The sequence below is a fragment of the Agelaius phoeniceus genome, chromosome 1, assembly GCF_051311805.1.
Source record: "Agelaius phoeniceus isolate bAgePho1 chromosome 1, bAgePho1.hap1, whole genome shotgun sequence".
In the NCBI taxonomy this organism is placed as follows: Eukaryota; Metazoa; Chordata; class Aves; order Passeriformes; family Icteridae; genus Agelaius; species Agelaius phoeniceus.
Genome location: NC_135265.1, coordinates 142,900,351 through 142,919,512, shown reverse-complemented (window position 1 = coordinate 142,919,512; position 19,162 = coordinate 142,900,351). Strand labels below are relative to the sequence as shown.

General features: G+C 46.5%; 1 protein-coding gene and 1 non-coding gene across 2 annotated transcripts; one reads left to right on the top strand and one right to left on the bottom strand.

Moving 5' to 3' along the window:
- Positions 1 to 5,903: 5,903 nt before the first annotated feature.
- FAM83A (family with sequence similarity 83 member A) lies at positions 5,904 to 17,047 on the bottom strand. The gene is made up of 5 exons (XM_054645544.2): positions 16,996 to 17,047; positions 16,301 to 16,910; positions 13,392 to 13,559; positions 12,019 to 12,143; positions 5,904 to 7,344 (listed from the first exon to the last, which is right to left on the bottom strand). Exons 2-5 carry the CDS (start codon positions 16,874 to 16,876, stop codon positions 6,795 to 6,797), a joined length of 1,419 nt encoding a protein of 472 aa, XP_054501519.2. The 5' UTR covers positions 16,877 to 16,910; positions 16,996 to 17,047; the 3' UTR covers positions 5,904 to 6,794.
- Positions 17,048 to 18,775: 1,728 nt separating this feature from the next.
- Positions 18,776 to 18,848, top strand: TRNAM-CAU (transfer RNA methionine (anticodon CAU)). Its single transcript has one exon. It is a non-coding gene; the product is annotated as a tRNA-Met (tRNA).
- Positions 18,849 to 19,162: the final 314 nt, after the last annotated feature.

The following is a 19,162-nucleotide window of genomic DNA, read 5'->3' as shown; positions in this document are numbered from 1 at the left end:
CCCAGCTCTCATGCCCAGCACCCCCAGGTCTCAGCACAGCTGCTCTGGGTCTGTTCCTGCCCAGCCTGGATTGGTACAGGGGTCACCCTGACCCAGGTGCAGCATCTTGCACTTGGTCTGGTTAAACCTCATGAGATTGTTAGGGTTGTGCAGGGCCCTCTGGATGGCATCCCATCCTCCAGGTGTGTCAGCTGCACCACTCAGCTCGGTGTCATCTGCAAGCTTGCTGAGGCTGCACTCCATCCCTTCGTGTGCGTGACTGATGAAGAGATTGAACCCTTGGTGTGGTTTAGCCCTCTGCTAAGCTGACTGAAACTTCTCCAGAAAAATGGACTATTGCCTTCAGCCATGTCAAATTGCACGTGATAGTTTGGTGAGTTAGTGTGACGGAAGCACATCCTGGGCAGCTGGTGACGAAAGAGGGTGGCTTGGAGGTGCCTTGGGTGAGCGCTGCTGCTCTCATCCTGTACCACAGCTGGGTTTAGTCACGCGCGGGCTCCGCTGGGCGGAACGCTGGTGTGCGTCTGTGCAGCGCTGCACTCAGGGCCGGGCAGCCCGCTGGGAGGGCTGGCGATGCTTTCAAGACTCAGAGGTGTCGTAATTCTTCAGAAGAGACTGTCCACAATGTGTTGTAAATTAATTACAATGTTGGCATCAACAGGAGAATCTTACAGCAAAGACAGCAAATGTGGAAAGCTTAATGCTAAATATGTCAGCAAAAAAATGAAACGTGGACATCTCCCACTTTCTTCTTGAACTGGAGGTCATGAGTAGCCACATAAAAAGGCTGTAATTTGTTTTGTCTCAGCTGTTAGGACATCAGAACACAGCTTATATGGGACCAGGTCTGTACAGACATTTAATGGAAACTCACCAAATTATTTGGCTTCACAAACAGCATCGGAACTGTTTTAGCAGCAAATTAAATACTTGCCAAATGTTGTCATTTTGCGACTGAGATGTCCAAAATACACAGAAGCTAGCCAAAGTGATTTGGAAATTTTTTGTTGTCTGTCCAGATTGTTTGACTTGACATTGTCACTTAAGCTGGGAACACAAAGGTTAACTCCCCACTGGTTCCAGGAATTAAAGACAAGTGGTAGCTCTAAAGAGCAGGCAGTATTTTCTAAAACATAATAATAAAGCAAAAATGTTGATTTTAACTACTGCAAAGAAAAGAAGATGAATGCTGTTCTGAGTGTGTCACATAGTTACTGTTCCAAATAACCAGTGTTTATTGCACTGGGGCTATAAAATGTTCCTTTGTCCCATTTTTGCCTGGCTATCTCTCATCTCAGCTACTTCAGTTCTTCCTTTTTTGGCCTGCCTCTCCCTTTTTTGTGCCTCTTCTAACTCCAGTTTTCTGTTTCTGATTGTGTCTCTAGAGGGGCATTGCCTTTCTATTTTGCATTGAATGCTTCATTGTTGCCTCTACCTTCTGCATAATTTTACATCTGCCTGTAATAGATTTCCTCATGATTTGGCTTTTATATTATTGTTGGTATTAGTACATGCATCACTACTCCATTCTGAGTTAAACAGCAAATCTTAGTATTGCAAATTGCAAGTAAGAATCCCCTAACAGTTACTGAGGTTTGATTTTGTTATTTAAACACTTGTTTGTGGTACAGGTGCTTTGGGAAGGACCCTGTGCTGGTTCTGATGCTCCTGGAATGATTGCTGTGTGCAAACACCATTCTGTGTCTTGCTGTTGAGTGTTTGCTGCTGGCTCTGAGGTGAGGGACTGCCTTAGCACTGTAATTAGTAAAGCTAACACAGTTTTCATCACAGAATCACCCAATGATTTGGGTTGGAAGGGAACTTCAGAGTCATCCAGTTCCAACCTTGCAGCCTGGGGGGTTGGCAGGGAACTTGGACCAGGTTGCTCAAAGCCCCATCCAACCTGACCTTGAACACTGCCAGTGATGGGGCATCCATAACTTCTCTGGGCAACCTGTTCCAGTGCCTCACCACACTAATCATAAGAAAATTCTTCCTTGTATCCAGTCTAAATCTACCCTCTTTCAAATTAAAACCTGTCATCCTGTCACTGGGTGAGGGGTTAACCTTGGCCTCCTGTCAGATGCCCACTCCAATGTTCTATCACCCCCTGCCCCCCAGCACCACAGGGAAGGAGAAAATAAGAGGGGTAGAAAAAAGACCTGTGGTTCACAATAAAGGCAGTTTAATAGAGAAAAAATAGGATTGTGACATGGAGCCCTGCTTGTGCTCCCAGCTTAGAGGCACCCTAGCAGTAGCAGAGGGGTTTTAGGTAGTGCCAACTTCTCCTGCCTTCCTTCTGGTACACATACACAAACTAGATGAAAAATGCAAGCAAACCCATTTTGAGAGTAATCTGGGGGCCCAGGTGGGACCCTGTGGGCTCCCCACCTGGTGAGTGAGGTGATGGCATTTGACCCAGGCAGTACTGGGTGAGTTCCCCCGATTGTCCTTGCAGGATCCACACTCCCTGGGAAGGTCCTGAAACTGGGGACAGCATCAGTCATTGGGGGTTCAGTAGGTAGGGTAAAATGGGGTTCACTGGTGACAGAAATTCAGGAAAAACTGAAGAAAATGAACAGTACTTCAGGACTGCCATCAAGCTGGATGGAATTCTGTGTCAGGATGAGTGGCTGGAATGCTGGAGGGGAGACCTTCTGAGCACTGGCCCTGGGGAGGTTCCTCTGATATGACCTTCCTGCCTCCTGTGTGATACATTGAAAGGCAGAATTGCTTCATACCTGCTCACTATTCCCCATCACCTTCTTGTCCATCACAGGACAAACTGGAAATAATTTCCAAGATCTGTTGCTCTATCACCTCCGCAGGAATGGAGGTGCAGTTGGCACCTCATCCTAGTGAGGGTCCTGGAAAAGGAGAAGGAGTGTGGTGTGCAATGGTTGAGGGAGGAGTAACACCTGGATGGTCTTTGTTTTCTAGGAGGAATAACAGGGAAAGACCAGGGAACTGTCTGTGTCACAAAGGAAAAAAAAAAAACAAAAAAGGCAGCCTGTGGAAGAACTGGCAAACTGGTAACAATGGGCATGGAGAAGGCTGAGGTACTCAGTGAATTTTATGCCTCAGTTTTCACTGGCAACCTCTTCTCTTATGCCTCTTGAGTCAATGGCTCTCAAGGCAGGGATTGGGGAAACAAAGTCCCTCCTACTGTGAGAGAAGGTCAGGGTCGAGAGTACCTGAGGAACCTGAACATACCTGAGTCTGTGGTGAGATGTGTCTGAGAGTCCTGAGGGAATGGCTGGTGGAGTTGCCAAGCCATTCTCCATGATACTTGTAGTCATGGAAGTCAGGTGAAGTCCCAGGTGACTGGAAGCAGCCTGTGGAGAAAACAATCAGTGAAATGCTCCCAAGTTCACAGGCAGCAAGCACAGGGAGTGCCCTGGAGCACCGGCTCCTCTGGGTGCCTCCAGTGTGAGCAGCAGTTGCTGGTGGGATCTGGTGGGAGTTGTATGTGTGGGCACCAGGATGCACATTCCAAACCACCTTAATGGGCAGCACTTGCTCACAGGACACCAGCTGAAAGACCTGCAGGGCTAGTTCTGGCTGGGGAAGGGATACAGGGACACTTTGGAAAACCCTGGCCAAGCCCAGCCTATTCATCCAGCTTAGTGCCAGGGTGTGAATGCTGGAGCAGCTCTGGGTTCCTGGTGCCCTGCTAAACCTCCTTTCCTGGTGCATGACAGTCCCTTGGGCAGTGGCACTTGCCAGCTCTCTGCTCCCCATGGTGAGGACATGCACAGAACCAGCCCTGACAGGAGTGTCCTCGTTGCTGTCACCACCAGTGCTGCTCTGACATGGCAGAGTTGCCCTCCAGAAAGCCCTGGGGCTTTTCTCAGGCCCACATGGGGACTTAATTGACCTCCAGACTGCTCTGAGGCCTCACCTGGGCTTTGCTGGGACTCATTGGAGGCCCTTGCTGCCCTCCACAGGTCCTCCCACTTTAAAAAGGTCTAAACATCCCCAAAAAAATCACTTTTAATTAGAAATTAACTTCTGTAGATAATCTGGAGGTTGGTATAGGCTACATTTATTGAAGCTTTTTAGTCCCACCTAGATCATCTTCCTCCAAAATAGGACAAAACAGGACAAAATAGGAGGGCAGCAGGGGAATCCAGTGGGCCTCAGCAAAGCCCAGATGAGATCCTGAGTCACTACAGAGAGTGACCAAAGCAGAGGGGCAGAATCCCCTCCCTGGCCCTGCTGCCCGTGGGGCTTTGGATGCTGCCCAGGGCACGTTTGGCCTTCTGGGCTGTGTGTGCACAGTGACAGCTCATGTCCAATAAACCTTCCACTATTCCCCACTATTCCCAGCTTCTCCTCTAGGCTGCTCTCAATCCATTCACCCCCTGCCCTGCACTGTGGATTGCCCCAGCCCAGGTGCAGGACCTTGCACTTGGCCTTGTTGAACTTCATGGGGTTCACGTGGGCCTCCAGCCTGTCCAGCTCCCCCTGGACAACCTCCCTTCCCTCAAGTGCCTCCCCTGCAGCACTCAGCTTGCTGTCATCCTCAGACCTGGGGAGGGTGCACAGTGTGCACCGAGTTTATCGGAGCCCTTCCCTTTGCACAGATGGACAGGGCAGGTCAGCACCTGCCATGGCCCTCCTGACAGCTCCTGCAGCTGCCCAGGAACCTTGCCCTTTATCACTAACTTGTGGGGGCCTGTTGGGATTTTTAGCATAACTCATTGCTGACATTGTAAGCTCACTGTTTTCCATCAAAACTGAAACTTCATTCACTTGATGTTCAAGTTCAGATGTTGTCTGAACCAACACAAGCTGTGTTCCTGATCCAGCTGAAATTTACTCACAGTGGTCCTTCTGGATTATTAGCCTGACCCTTACCTACTTTTCATTAGCTACGTTCTCCAAAACTTCTTTTGTAGGCAAACTGTCTTGCCCCACAGAGGTGAAAAGAGCTCCTCAGGTCATGGCCTGAGGAAATCAAGGTCTACAAACTTCTACCCACATCCCCCACTGTACCACCCCAGGCCACAACAGGATCAGTGAAATGAACCACTCTTAGAAGGAAAATCCTAATTAGTCTCTTTGGACACCTTAACTCTGTTCCTGTTGATTTCTTCTTCTTTCTGTTTCTTCTTCATCTGAGCTTTGACTGCACGGGACTCATTCAGCTTTTGAAAGAGAGTAGAATAAGGTGTACAGGGCAATAGCATATGAAGAAAAAAGTATTCTCTTTTATTTAAATTGTTGCTCTATTCAGATAATTAAGTAGAATTATCATAGGAATGAAAATCAAATTTCCCTTCTCCCCAAGGAATCCAAAAAATGTTGCTATGTACAGAATTTACATTTGTATGCAATAGTTGATTATTATTATGGACTCCAGAATTTGGTATTACCAGTTAAAACACCCATACTGAAGCTAGAGCAGGATGTGTCCATCCTATACATTTCATAATGTTCTCTAAACTTTATAGGTATGCTTTCAAAATTATTGCTCTTCCAAGGATAAAAAACCTTCTTCACATACAGTTATCATCATCCACAGTCTGCATAATTAAATTGTATTCCTTTTTAAGCAGGTGAGAAGTCAGGAAAAACAGGCCAGAAGTGCAAATGTGTTTAGGGTTCTCTTTTCTGTTGGAGGCATATGAAAAACGATACAAAGCAGGTGTGGAACAAAAAAAATCTGCTGATAAATCAACAGCTGTTAGGCATCTTGGTAACTTTGGATGGAAATCCTTAGTTTCATGAATTTTCTTACTTTTGCTTACAGAAGCTTCCTTAGTTTTCATGGATTATTTGGCAGAAAGTTTTTCAGGTTTGGTTCAAACTGCTGAACCTCTGTAACTCCCTTTGTAACTCTAGTCCATGGGCCCTTCAGACACCCAGTTTATCTTTAAAAATTAGAGGCCATGAAGAACTTGGCAGAATCTCTAACTTCACCTTCAATCAGATGACCACAGAAAGGATTTCAAAGATCCATGTGCAATTAAAAGAACTGGAACTCAGTCTTGGTGTGTTACTAGTAGGACTTTGCTTCTTTAACTCAGCTTCATTTTCCAGTCTGAACCTTCACAGCTGTTCTGCATAAGGAAAGTTGCTCTGAGCTGTTAGGATTGAAGGTTTGTAACCAGGTGTGCTGGGACACACCCGTGTTACTGATGAGTGGAACTGAACACGGGGTGAATGTGTCTTCCACAACCGGAACTGTCAGTCTCAGTCTGTGTCAAGGGTACCAGGCCCCTTCCTAAGAATCCTTGGGAACAGCCATCCCTGCTGTGCAGCTCAAGCAGAGAGCTCTAAGTGCTCTGGCAGGACCTGGGCTTCCCTGCCAGCCCAAAAACAGTCCCCCATAAATCAAGATCAATGTTTGATGAGAGCATAAAGGTATCCTGCTGCTGCCAGCTTTGTCTCTGTATGCCATGGAAATAGCAGCCTTCAGTCTCCTTATCCAAGTGTATAAAATGCATAGTAGTAAACTGTGCATTGCCCCCTTTCAGTTGCCTGGACATAAGAAACAGTTACTGTCCTTCTGGTACACAAATATTCCGCCAGGAGCAGGTGTCAGGCAGCAGCAGTGTGTGAGCAGCACTATTCAGATGTGTTCTTCCTGGGATCCTGATGCACCTGAGGTTCACACATTAGCAGCCTTGGCTTTTTAATCAGGGAAATGAAGCATCCATAAGCAACAAAACAAGAGGCTTGAAATCATCCTCATTTGTATTATACAGAATTTCTATATTCATCAGTACACAAGTGATTGCTAAACAGGTCCTCACTACATTTACTTGGATTTCCAAACAAGGTGGTTATTATGCAAACAGGTTAGCTTTGTGGAGGCATCTCCAGGAGGAGCTTAACCCTGTCCTGTTCGGTTCCTCTTGCCTGAGCCTTATGGGTCTGTAAATGTTCATGTTCATGTTGTTGTAGGGAACGGTGGCGTTTTCGGCCGTGTAGTGCGGCTGGTAGTAGTTAGGCTGGATGGCCTGCTGTGGAGGCGGGGGCGTGAAGGACACATAGCTGTGGAAGGAATTGACTCGCTGCAGAGGGGACTGCGGGCTGAAGTTGCTGTTGAACATGAGCGTTCTGGGGGTCTGCTTGCTCTGGTGGGTGCTGCCGGCGGAGAGGCTGCTGAAGTCGGACAGGGTGTTGGCGCTGCCCTGCTCGCTGTAGGGGAGGCTGCGCGGGGGCGCCCAGCTCCGGCTGAACAGGAAGGGGAGGCTGCGCGGCGGCGTCTTGGGGCCCCGCACGGGCTTGGACAGCGCGTACAGGTGCCGGAACTCCTCGTCAAACAGCTCCACAACCTGGCCCGTGAACTTGGAGAGGAGGTTGCGGTGAACCTGGCCGCAGAGCCACGTGAAGCTGGAAGAAGAGACAAGGTAAGGGTTAGAGTTAACGCCGGCCATCAGGAACTGCAGATCCCCGCAGGGGTGATGCGATAGGCAAATGTGTTTTACTGCTGAAGCTTCTTGTCTAAACACAGGATGAAGATGGTGTCGAAGTTGAATTTCAGGTCAGTTCACATCAGTGCTCTTTAACTTGGATCAATCTTTGTTATTGCAGCTGCCTCTAAAACCTTCAAGAAACCTTGCAACGTTATGCAACCTCGTGAAGGGAGTGGTGATCCAGATCCACTGCACGGATAAATGTCAGATACAATGCCCAAGGTATGGGTGTCTGTTCCATGGAAAGGAGTTTAGACCCCTCTTTTGGGGACCTCTCTTCCATGCACAATGCTTAAATTCAGGTATTGCCATGTCTTATCTGCACACACATAAATTGTACTTTTTACCCTGCAGCATGCCATTCCACTGGGTGACTCTCAGTCACTCCAAGCGACATCATAAAGACTAGGAAAAAAGAACCATCCTTTGTTTCCATTTTTCCATAATCTTTCTGCATTGGTCAAGAGAAACACTTAAAAACCCAACCTTCCTGTCATGTCCATACCACAAAGGAAGCTGCCACACCTGACAAATGCTTGTTTTCTTCACTAGAGAAAATGAAATTACAAATATTTCCTACAGCATTTCCAAAAATAAATGTAATACTTTGCTATAAAGTAAGGGAGAAACACCACAATAGTTTTAATTCTGGTAGTTCAGAGACACACCTTAGGATAACCCACAGCTTTTAAATGATTTTTCTTTTATGTGCTTCCCTAATCCACTCAGCAAATATAAATTTATAAAACCACAAGCCAGCTTGATTGTGTTGTGCAGGCTGCTGTGTCTGAGCAGCAGCAGCACCAATAAAATGAGCATAGTTGAGAGAATGAAATATAATTACTCCCTGGACTGACCAGGGCTTGAGCTGTGCAGCAGAGGATACAGAGCAGCGGTGGATTTCAACCTGAGATTATTCTGTGCTGGCAAAACTCTGCCATGGTTATTCCTGCGTGACTTTATTAGCTATGCTGGATTTGCACAAGGGCTGCTGAGAGCCAGATTTGGCTGTAGGTGTGTGCACTTAAAATCTTGTCATGTTTTGATAAAACTCCTGTGAAGCTCAGTGGGACTGACAGCCTGAGCTGATACTGAGGCAGTAAGACACTCAATTTACATCTGCTTGTCCAGAGCATTCCAAAGGAGGGCTGGGTGAGGTATACAGTGATTTTATACTGTTGCTTCAGGAGCAGGGGGAGGAGTGAAGAAATCAGTAGGTCAATGCCACTGGGCACCCATACAATTTATGCTGTACATTTTATGATTGGACATGAAAACACATAGTAAGTTACTAAAACTCAGGTACTTCTCATCCACTGTGTTCAAATCATTCTAAATATGGACAAACCTTGGGAGCCAAGGTAGAGAAAGAGCAAGCTAACTCCCTGCTGGGTGTGTAACATCTGCTGTGCCACCTCAACATTGCCTTTATTCAATGAGCAGTGCTCTCTAAACCTTGGCATGTCCTTATCTAACTGTTAGAGACACAATAGGTCAGGAATAAATTTAAAAATGCACACAATTTTTCTAGGATATCTATACTGAAGGTTACAAACTCATGAAAAGGCTGAGGTCTAAAATATCATGTTTATACTTTATGTGCTAGAGATAGACCTAGTTTATAAAAGAAAATTTAGACAAAAATCAATTACACTTGTAAATGGCTGTTAAAAGCCCAACAAAATCAGAGAAGAAACCTATTCTGCCCAATTTTGCTAATTTACTCCCACATGTATCTTCCTGGAGTACCTGACAGACAGATACTAGTTTGTGGGTCATTGATTTCACCTGTAATCCTTGTAAACAGAGAAAGATCAAATGAACAACCCAGAGATGCTCCAAGAACCAATGGCAAATGGGTCAGCTCAAAGTTACAAGGTAAGATCTTTGTGATTATAGACAAATGCTTGTGGACTGGTTGTGTAGTGAGTCACAGCAATTTACAGCCTGTGTACTTTGCTGGAGAACAAAACAGAACTTGGCATAAAAGACTTAACAGGTTTTCATTGGCTTAATGCTAAGAGAAGATGCATTGTTTAGGTTTTAGGCCTTGTTTTGCTCCTTAGTTTACAATTGTGAGTGCTCTTTTGGGACAGGCTCAGAGAAGTCTGAGCCATCATGTTATTGTCACCATCCCAGAGGGAGCTCTTTTCTCCCAGGTTTTTTTGGGTGAGGCCCATCAAAACAGGAAAAAGCACAAAGAAATGATGCCTGGCTTGGGGCCAACACAGACAGATACTGCTCAGCCATCTTTCCAGGGCTTTGTCCTATCTCCTGTTACAGACCCTCTCATTTATGGTGTTCTCAATCAAATCCCACCTCTTCTGTTCAGCACTGGACTTGTTTTATACTGAGTGTCCTCTGCACTGCTGGAGCTGCAGTTCAGTAGGGATGTTCTCATCCCTGTGTTCACAGTGCTGCAGCAACATGCAGCACAACACCCATGGAATCTGAAATGGAAGGAAGGATGGACTGGGGTTTTCAGCTGGGCTCAGGTCTGGGTTACCCCAGATGTTTGTGTTGCCTGCTGGTAACAGGATAACCTGTGTGGGACAAACCTGCCCCACCTGAAGTGATGCTCCTGGCAAAGCTTGTCCGTGTGAGCTGTCAGGTGCTGACTCTGAAGAGGCCAGTGGCTTTCAGAGTGGCAGCCAGGGAGATACTCAGCTGCCCCTGGGGATCAAGGTCTGTGCTTTCTGCTGTTTTCATTCTGCCTTCTTTAGGAATGCTAAGTTCATGCACTATCTAATTTCAAAGTCATTAAAAAATGGAGTAACAGTTACCATAGGATGAGGTAGAGTGACAGAGACAGCAAAAAGAAATACTGCATTCTAACCCCTCACCATAGACACTGGCAACAAAAATTGAGAGTATGTCCTGAAGGGCTATTTTATTTCCTCACCCTGTCCCCCCCTCCCACTATTACAACTGTCATGCAGAGCTCAGAAGTTGGGTGAAATTTGGTGTTGTGTTTTAAAATCTTTGTATCAGTTTTAAGATCTACTCCAATGTGATTTCCAACAAATGCATAGCAGAAGAGTTTGAATCTGTTTCACTCAACATCATTCTTGTTTATACCTGAAGAGGTTGGTGGATAAGATTTAGGCATAACAAAAATCTTTCAGGTTAATAAAGTGAGAGCTAGCAAGAAATGCCACATACTGGTAGCCAGCTATAACCCATGTGAATTGCAAACTGGGGCTGAATGTGCAGAAGTTAAACAGTCTTTTATAATTTTAAATACATTTGTTCCTCACCACCCTCTCTGTGTGCTAGATATGGAATTACATAGTTTGACAAGGTACTTGAGATTAGAAGATATTCAACAGCAGTAGAGAAAGACAGAAGTGACTGCACAGGACTTCAGGTGTTTTTAATGTTTTTGTTATTGAAAGAGAACCCAAAAGGAAGCTTCTTGGTCAAAGAAAATAGATCTTGTTCTGTCCTTCTCCCACACATCCTTCACTTCTACTCTATACAAGTCTTCTGTTGGACTTTAATACATCTTTGGCAGTGGATTAAAAAACACCCAAAATAACAAGAAAACAAAAGAACAGTCAATAAAAAAGCCCCAACCCTGAGTGTCCACTGAGTTTTGTCTGGTGGTTCATTTGGAAATGTAATGAAAAGTGGGTGCCTGTGTTAGTGTACATCTGAGCTCCAGCAGCCCATCCCCACAAATTCACTTTTTCCTTTGTTACTGTAGTTCTGTAAACTTCCTGGTGGCAGAGCTTTATCAGACCAGAGGCATTTAAGCTTCCAAACTGTAAACTGGGATTAAGAAAAATAATCACATCCTTTAAATTAAATAATCACCTCTTGTATTTTTGTACCTGGATTTCTAGGATACACTTGGTCATTTGTGAAACATATCTATGTAGCCATGGTGCTCAGAAACTTCATTTATTTGATGCAAGCTCAGTCTCCTGAAATTCCCTGACCAGAGGATCTAGGATCTTACTTAAAAATCCAGTTGTTGAGATGCTATATCCACTACCTGAAATAATTATAGCAGCACAAACAAAACAAACAAACAAAGAAAGAAAAATTTAAAAAAGGGAAAAAACAAAGTTACTGCAGTTATGTAGGTATATACTGCCTACCTGTTAATGAAACACATGGAGAAACAGTAAGTCTCTGAAGTATTTCTGTTTTACCTTTAATCACTAAATTTGTCATATGAAGAACAAATCCTCAGATAAGCTGAGTGACATATGCTAATTAAGGGATCCTGAGGGAGACAGAAATGTATCATGTCTCATGATCACAACACTTGAGAACCCTAACAATGAGGAAAGCATAATATTAAGCTGTACACATTTCTAGCTTTGCCCCAGGGCTGCACTGGCAAAGTTGTTTACATTAGTTTCTGAGCATTTAAATTAACACCCATGCTCCATAAAGAACTAAGAGCACCTTTAAAGCAAGTTAAGTAGATTTTGGAAAAATGGCACAAATTTGAAAACATGAGGTGTTTTTTGTTAAACAAAAGCTTCTTACCTTACAAAGATTTCCATGGCACTTTTTTTGGGAAGAAGTATTAAAAATCATAGAGGAGTACCTAGAGATGAAGTGCAATGGCTTATCTCACCTGTAAGATCCAGAGAGCACATATCTCCAGTCAGAGATAAGAAATTTTTCTTGAATTTTTCCTGAAAATTTCCTGCCTGACTTGGCACAGTAAACCTCTCCAGTAACACTGCGGACTGAAATATTCTGTAAAAAAAATAAAATTGAGTGAATTACATATCTTTTTAATTAAAAATCAGACAGGGAGGACCCCCTTCCCCCACTGCCTTTAGCTCTTCACTGCCCCAAAGTTAGATTTCTTTATGGACTCTCTGATGGGATATTTGAAGGTTTGTGTCAGGAAGAAACCTAGCCAAGGTCTGTCACGTGCCAGTTCATTGGGGTATAAACCTGCAGGAAGCTCATGCAGGTGGAACTGAGCTGTGTGACAGTAACTGACCCTACCCCAGCCAGAAGGAGCACGGATGTGTCCATAGCTGGGAGCAGCCTGTTGCCTTCCCCTGACACCCCAGGCACAATCTGCTGTGGCTGTATACTCCTTTGATTTACACTGCCTGTGCACACGACACAGCAGGGCAAAACCTCTGCTCCTCCAGTCCATGTGGGCCTGCAAGGACACACGTGCAAGGACACACTCTCCTTAGGAGTGAGGGTTTTAATGCATGCAAACACCTATGAACATACATTATTAATTTCAGCTTCTTTATATATTTGGGATGGAATTCAGCTGTTGAAAACCAGGTGTCTGGTGTATGTGTAAGATGCCCTCAGGTCTCCTGTGTGCCCACAGCTGCCATTCCAGAAGTCTGTGGCCTTGCAGTATCATCCATCCCCAGGCAGATGCCATAGGAGCTCTACAGCATCTCAAGCAACAACTGAAATAATCCCTAGGAGGGGTTCTTTTAAAGCCAGCTCCTTCTGACAGAGATGAAGGCAGATTAAACTAACAGCCACCTAAATTTGAGAGCTTTTAACATATTTTATCAGAAATATGTTAAAATTTTAAAGGAGCTTTAACACATTTTATCAGAAACCACACAGTGCAACCAAGCTATGGCTATGCAAAAGAGTTTTGTGCACCTTCTCCCTGTGGCTGCCAGACCACAGCTGCTGCAGAGCTATTAAACAGAAGCAGCTCTAATACCTATGGTTAGATAACTCTACTAGGGAAATCTAAGTCCTGTTTTAAGACTTCAGGGCCAAGATTACTTTCATCTGAGGACCTAATGGAAATGCCTTACCTTTCTATAATATCCATGGGAAAACGTAGGCATCTTCAAAGAGGAATTGGGTGTGCTAACACTACCCCAGGAAATCTCTTGCACCCTTTTAATTAGAAGGTGGATTGACCCCAGCATAACCATGCTTCTAGCTCAGAGTGCCTGCAGTTAGGCAGACACCTCTCAGCCCAGGAGCTTCACAGAGCCACAGTACCTTGAAGAGATCCTCAGAAATCTGCAGCTTGTCGCACATCTCCGAGAAAAGATCTACACTGCTGTGATCCAGCAGCAGGTAAACAAAGACCATGCGCTTGTTAGCTGCCTCCAGGAGGTCACAGAGAATCTCCGTGTCTGTGAACACATCCATCACAATGGCCAACACCTTCAGAAAAAGAGCAGAGCCATTAGCAGAGTCAATTTACATCACTTAAGGTTGCTATGAGGACACTGTGATGTAGTTCATTTGTTTAAAAAACATTCCAATAAACACAAATATTTAGTTATCTGTGGATATTTTTTCTGGTTTTCTCCCTGTGTCTGAATCATTAAATTGATTAAACATATTGTCTCATTGTTTTATTCCTCATATAAAGCCAATATAACACACAACATATGACAAGATGACACATGAATTTTTAGGTGAGATTTCAGCACTAGGAAATATATTGAAATACTTATCAGAGAATGATAAGGATGTGGCTAAATAAAAGACCATGGCCCTTTCCACAAGGCTCACTAGGTGTCATAAGCCACACACATTCAGCAAGAATCCCTGGATGATGCTTTCTCTTTTATGATTTACACCTGGACAGCCCTGCCTTTAAAAACCTCACCCTGTTTTTGTTGGTGGGGTGAGAGACTCCAACAGCTCCATATTTTTTAAAACACTGATTTATAAACTAACTGTTAGAATTTGACCACACATCCATGCTCCCCAATTCACAACTGGCAAAAATACTGTAAAAGTCTCAGGACTGGGCATAAAAGCCCTGACAACTATTTAAATGCACAACCTGCAGCCAGTGTGGTCAAGGGAACTGTAAATGTGATATAAAAACAGCTCCATACTAGAAAGTGCTGGTCTTGTCTGATGTCTGCTGTTGCCCATGGAAAGGGTCAATTCAGCCCAGCTACCTGACATCTTCAGGAGGTTCTTGTTTCTCCACTGAGAAGAGGGAACCTTTGATAACTGCTCATGGGATATCACCTTCAATCAAAACAAACTTTACAGCATCTCTGTAGATCTCTCTTATTAACTGCTTCCAGCTTGCTCTGAATCTCACTCCAAAGCCTATGCCCACACCTAACAGCAAGCTTATTCCTCTTGCCACCATGAGGATATCCTACAAGACCAGGCACATCCTGTGCAGCCTTCATCCTCCTCAGGCAGCCAAACTATTTGAGGAGCAGTGAGGATCCCACACCTTCCTCCTGCTGCCAAAGCCTGGTGCTTCAGAAAGAGCTTTGCCATGGCTAGGTAAGCACAATTATGTCAAATATCTCACACCCACACTTCCTGTTCATGCCCCAGCTCCAGACTATTCTCTCTGGTACCGCTCTTTACCACCTGTTCCCAAGTTATATTTCTGCACCTGACATTCCTCTCTTACTTGCAGTACTCTTCATTTCTTATGCCCAAATTTCGTTTTGTGATTTGCACAATTCCACAAATGTGTTAAAATTGTAGTGTCCCTTGGCAATCCTTTGCAGTTTGAGATCATCCATAAACACAGTATTTATTCTGCTATTTAATTGTGTAATGCACATATCAAATACCAGGCTATCCAGGATGGACCCTTAACAGATGATAGTTAACAACTGCTGCCATTGGAAAACTGTGCTCAAAAAGCAGTTCACAAATTTATGCTGTTAGTGTCACTTCAGCACACTCTCGTCATGTAAATTAGATTATTCAGAAGGTCATGTGAACCATGGGTTTATATGAAATTTGCCAATTTTCCGCCTACAAGTTTTCTCTTCTTGGGACAGAAAATTGGTCTGGGTGATATTTTACCTGATGCCTATTTTATTATTCCAGTTTCTGCATCTTTCTGATGCCTCCAACTTAACAGGATTGATCTATAATTCTGCTGGTGTGGTAAGCACTTGTAGGCTTTGAGAGCAGTAGCCATTGGGGATCCCTCTCCCCTGCCATTACACTCTGTGTTATCAGGACCAGCACCTGCCCTTGCAGGGGAAAAACAAAGTGGAAGGAATGCAGAGGACTGGGAAGTCTGTGCTGGGCAGCACTACTGCATCCTGGCTTGGCTCCTGACCATGCTGGGTGAAACTGCTGCTGCTCTTTTGAATTTATATAAGGGCAAAACTTCTGCATGATGGTAAACACAGCCCTGAAGTATTTTTTTTTTCCAGGGAAACAAGAGAGCTGCTAGAACACACATGACATCAGTTTTCTGTCCCACTCCAGCTGCTCAGTTCTGGTTTCCCAGAGTGTGGGCAGCCTGGCTTTGGCTTGTGGCTGGCACCTCTGTGGCCTCCACCCACCTGTACGTAGTCAGAGGCATCTGCACCTTTCCCACACGCCAGGTTACACTGCACAGTCTCTGTATGGAGCCCACATGACATTTTAACGGACACAGGCAACATTTTAGGGATGAAAGGTTTATTTTCTGGATAATTTCCTTCCTCTGGGGATGGCTGCTGACATACCAGACATACTTGCCTTTCTTTGGCCTCCCCTTCACCACATCTCCCACAAATCCTCTCGAACAATTCCTAATGGCTGAGAGCTCACTTAGGCTTAATTCTCTTTAATGGTACAGTGGTCTGAACAGATAAAACCATCCTGCTGGGGTGGTGCATGAGAAGGGACAGAGCCAAGTTGCCCTTTCTGCAGCACATTTAACCCACTGGGTGAAGGGGAAGTTACAAGAGAGAAGAGGGAATCTTTTTTTTTAAGCCACCAACATAAAAAAATCTTGGAGTCAAAAAAAGAATTAAAAAGCACTGCCTGTGTTCAACAACAACAAGCTCTTCACAGGCACTTTCTAGAGCAAAGCTACACTGCAATGCACAGGGCTGCCTTGGATTAAACACCATGTTCACCTGAGTTTGTAAGAGCAAGAAAGGAGTGCAGAGGGAAAGACAATTCTCTCCTCATACCTGAGTGGTCTTGTGGATGTACCGGCGTATGATGTCTCTAATGTTGCTGTTCTTCTCTGTTTGGAAATACACAGTGGCTGTAGATTTTTCCTTTAAATAGGGTTTCTCTGCAGTAATCCATGTGTGGAGCAGAGCCGGCTCGCTGCTGTCAGAAATGGTGGGGAAGTAGGTCCCCGAAGGCAGCGACCCGGCGTCGTTCTGCTTTGGCGCGGCTGCCCCGTCGGCACCCGGGCACTCCTGTGCATAGTAAGACTCCCGGGCGTTATCCTTGATGTACTGAGCTTCCACCGAGGAGAGGAAATCCACCTCACCCTCTTTGCTTAGAGTTTCCAGGTAAGAGTCTGTCCCACCATCCAAGAAGGCGTCGGTGGCCAATCTGATGCTTTCGTTGTGGCTGAAGTCCACTTTTGTCAACTTCAGGGACTGGTTCTTGATATCCTCCAGCCTCTTCCTTATCTTGCCCATATGTCTGGGGTGGTTCATGGCTCTTTGTCGCAGCAGCCGATCTGCCGGGCAGGCACCATGCATATGCGTGCCATAGGCAGGGCAATCGTCCTTCTTGTTTGAGGACTGCATTCTGGCATGAAATCGCCTCGGCTGAACGAATTAACTATGAATAAAAATAAAGAGATCTTATTACCACGGGCAAAGTCACACTCCCTGAATTTGTCTCTACAATTATCTTCAAAACGAACCTGAAGCTTCCTTCTCAGGTGCTGGTGTACTCCGGCAATAATCTGTTTCCAGATGGGACACAAATGCAAAGCTGATTAGATTGCTTATCTGAGAGGCACCCACCTCAGCCCCAGGGCATACGAAGAATTCGAGTCAAATTTACCACGGCCGTCGGATTCGATTGTATTTCCCTTCCTGTCGCATCCTGTGAAATATGAGTGAGGAAAGCACTCAAGCAAAAGCAGGTAGGCTCCCAAGCATCATTACACAATCTTCAAAACAGCTTGAGGCTTCCCTGTCTTCCCATAGTATTCGTTAGGGAGAAAAAACAGCTCTGATGGTGAACTGGAACAGAGACAGCAGCCATGTCCATGGCTGCAGAACAGCAAAAAGAGTCATGGGCTCTGTTCTGCACCTACATGCTGCCAGGCAGGCTTAAAAATAGATGTGAACTTCGTCACTGTGCCCCGTCCGGAGTATGGTGCTATTACCATAGACGATTCACTCACTTATTTCTTTAAAGCTTTGTGACTACGCCATCCTATTAAAAGAAAAATACCCCTTCCCAAACATCCTGAATATTACGTGGAGGGAGGGTTGTGAGCTGGCCTCAAAGCATCAGAAATACAAACACTCATCACTTGATTGTGCACATTTAGGGCTTTTTTTTTTTTTTTGGTGGTGGTGGTTGATTTTTTTTTCTTTTTTTTTTTCTTTTTTTTTTTTTCCCAGGCTGCAGCTTCTGGAGTCACGTTGCCCCCGTGGCAGCTCTCTGCTGTGTCATTAGGTGGATGGAGCGCAGGTGACAGGCCAGAGCCCGGGGGCAGCCGGGCCGGCCGGTCTGACCGAGGGAGGCGGGGCGGCAGCACCTGCCCGAGGTGTCCATACCTGCGTGCGTGCCTGGCTGCAGCGCCACGTGTGACACACTTCCCGCTCCCGGGTGGGCTGGCCGCGCCCCTGTGGCAGCCCTGTGGCCGTGCCCTGGCTCCAGAGGGATGCGGGATCCGGGGATGTGCCGGCCCGGGCTCTTGTGAGAGCTGCTGAGGCCGTGCGGGGCAGGGAGAGGGTCCCGCCGCCCTGGCCTCGGGAGCACGGCTGTCTTCGGGGACAGTTTTTCAGGGCAGCTTCACAGATTCTGGGGCTATGTCAGGTGCCCTATGGGGTGGGAAAAAAAAAAATCACACGTAAAGATGAGACAAAGATGTACGAAACACAGAGGGGTATGAAATGGCTCGGATATTAATCCCGGAGCGACCACGTGGGCCGAGGAGGGGCGGTGGCGGGGCCGGCCTGAGCTTCTGGGGTGGTTTTAAAAACTACCCCGACCCTCCCTCCGCCCCCAACATCCGCCCGCAGCTGCCAGACGCGGCCGAAAGTCACTAATTATCTCCTGACCTGTTCTGCGCAATTAGGCCGAAAATGATGCCATCTAATTACCCTGACATGCAGGACTGTGCCCTGCCAACGCCGATCGGGGCCGAGGACGGCCCTCCCCTCCTCGGCCACGATCTCTCCTGGTCACCCCGGTGTCCCTCAGGGTCACCCTGGTCCCCCACATGGGCACGGCGGGGCTCCTCACGGGTTATACTATGGGGCCTCACAATGTCACCCTAGCGCATCCCCGCTGTCACGCTGCGGTCCCACATGATCACCCCGAGCCCCCGCACGGCCAGCACAGGACCCCGCCCGCTGTGGGCGGAGGAGGGGCCGGGCCGGGCCGGGCCGTGTCCTCCCGTGGCCCTGGAGGGAGCGAGGCCGCCGGCAGGAACAAGAGCCCTCACGGAGGAAGCGCTATCAGCCGCCTCGTTAGCGCAGTAGGTAGCGCGTCAGTCTCATAATCTGAAGGTCGTGAGTTCGATCCTCACACGGGGCAAAGGCGGGCAGCTCTTTTGCTCTCTGCCGCCTCCCCCGCGCTTTTAGCGGTGACAAACTCGCTCGACCGGTGGGTGACTCCCAAGCCGTGCTTGTCGTGATTTCCGAAGCGGCGGTTCCAGGTCAAGGGCCTGTCTCTGCCGGTGCTGGGCTCCCGGGAATAACTCCTGCAATTGTTCCAGCTTTTGGCAGCCGCTTTGCAGCCCCTGGGCTGTCTGCGAACCCTGCAGGGCTCTGGGGAGGGGGAATGGCTCCTGCGGTGGGCAGCGGGCACACCCGGGGTCAGGCTGAGGGCAGGGCCCAGCAGCTGTTGTG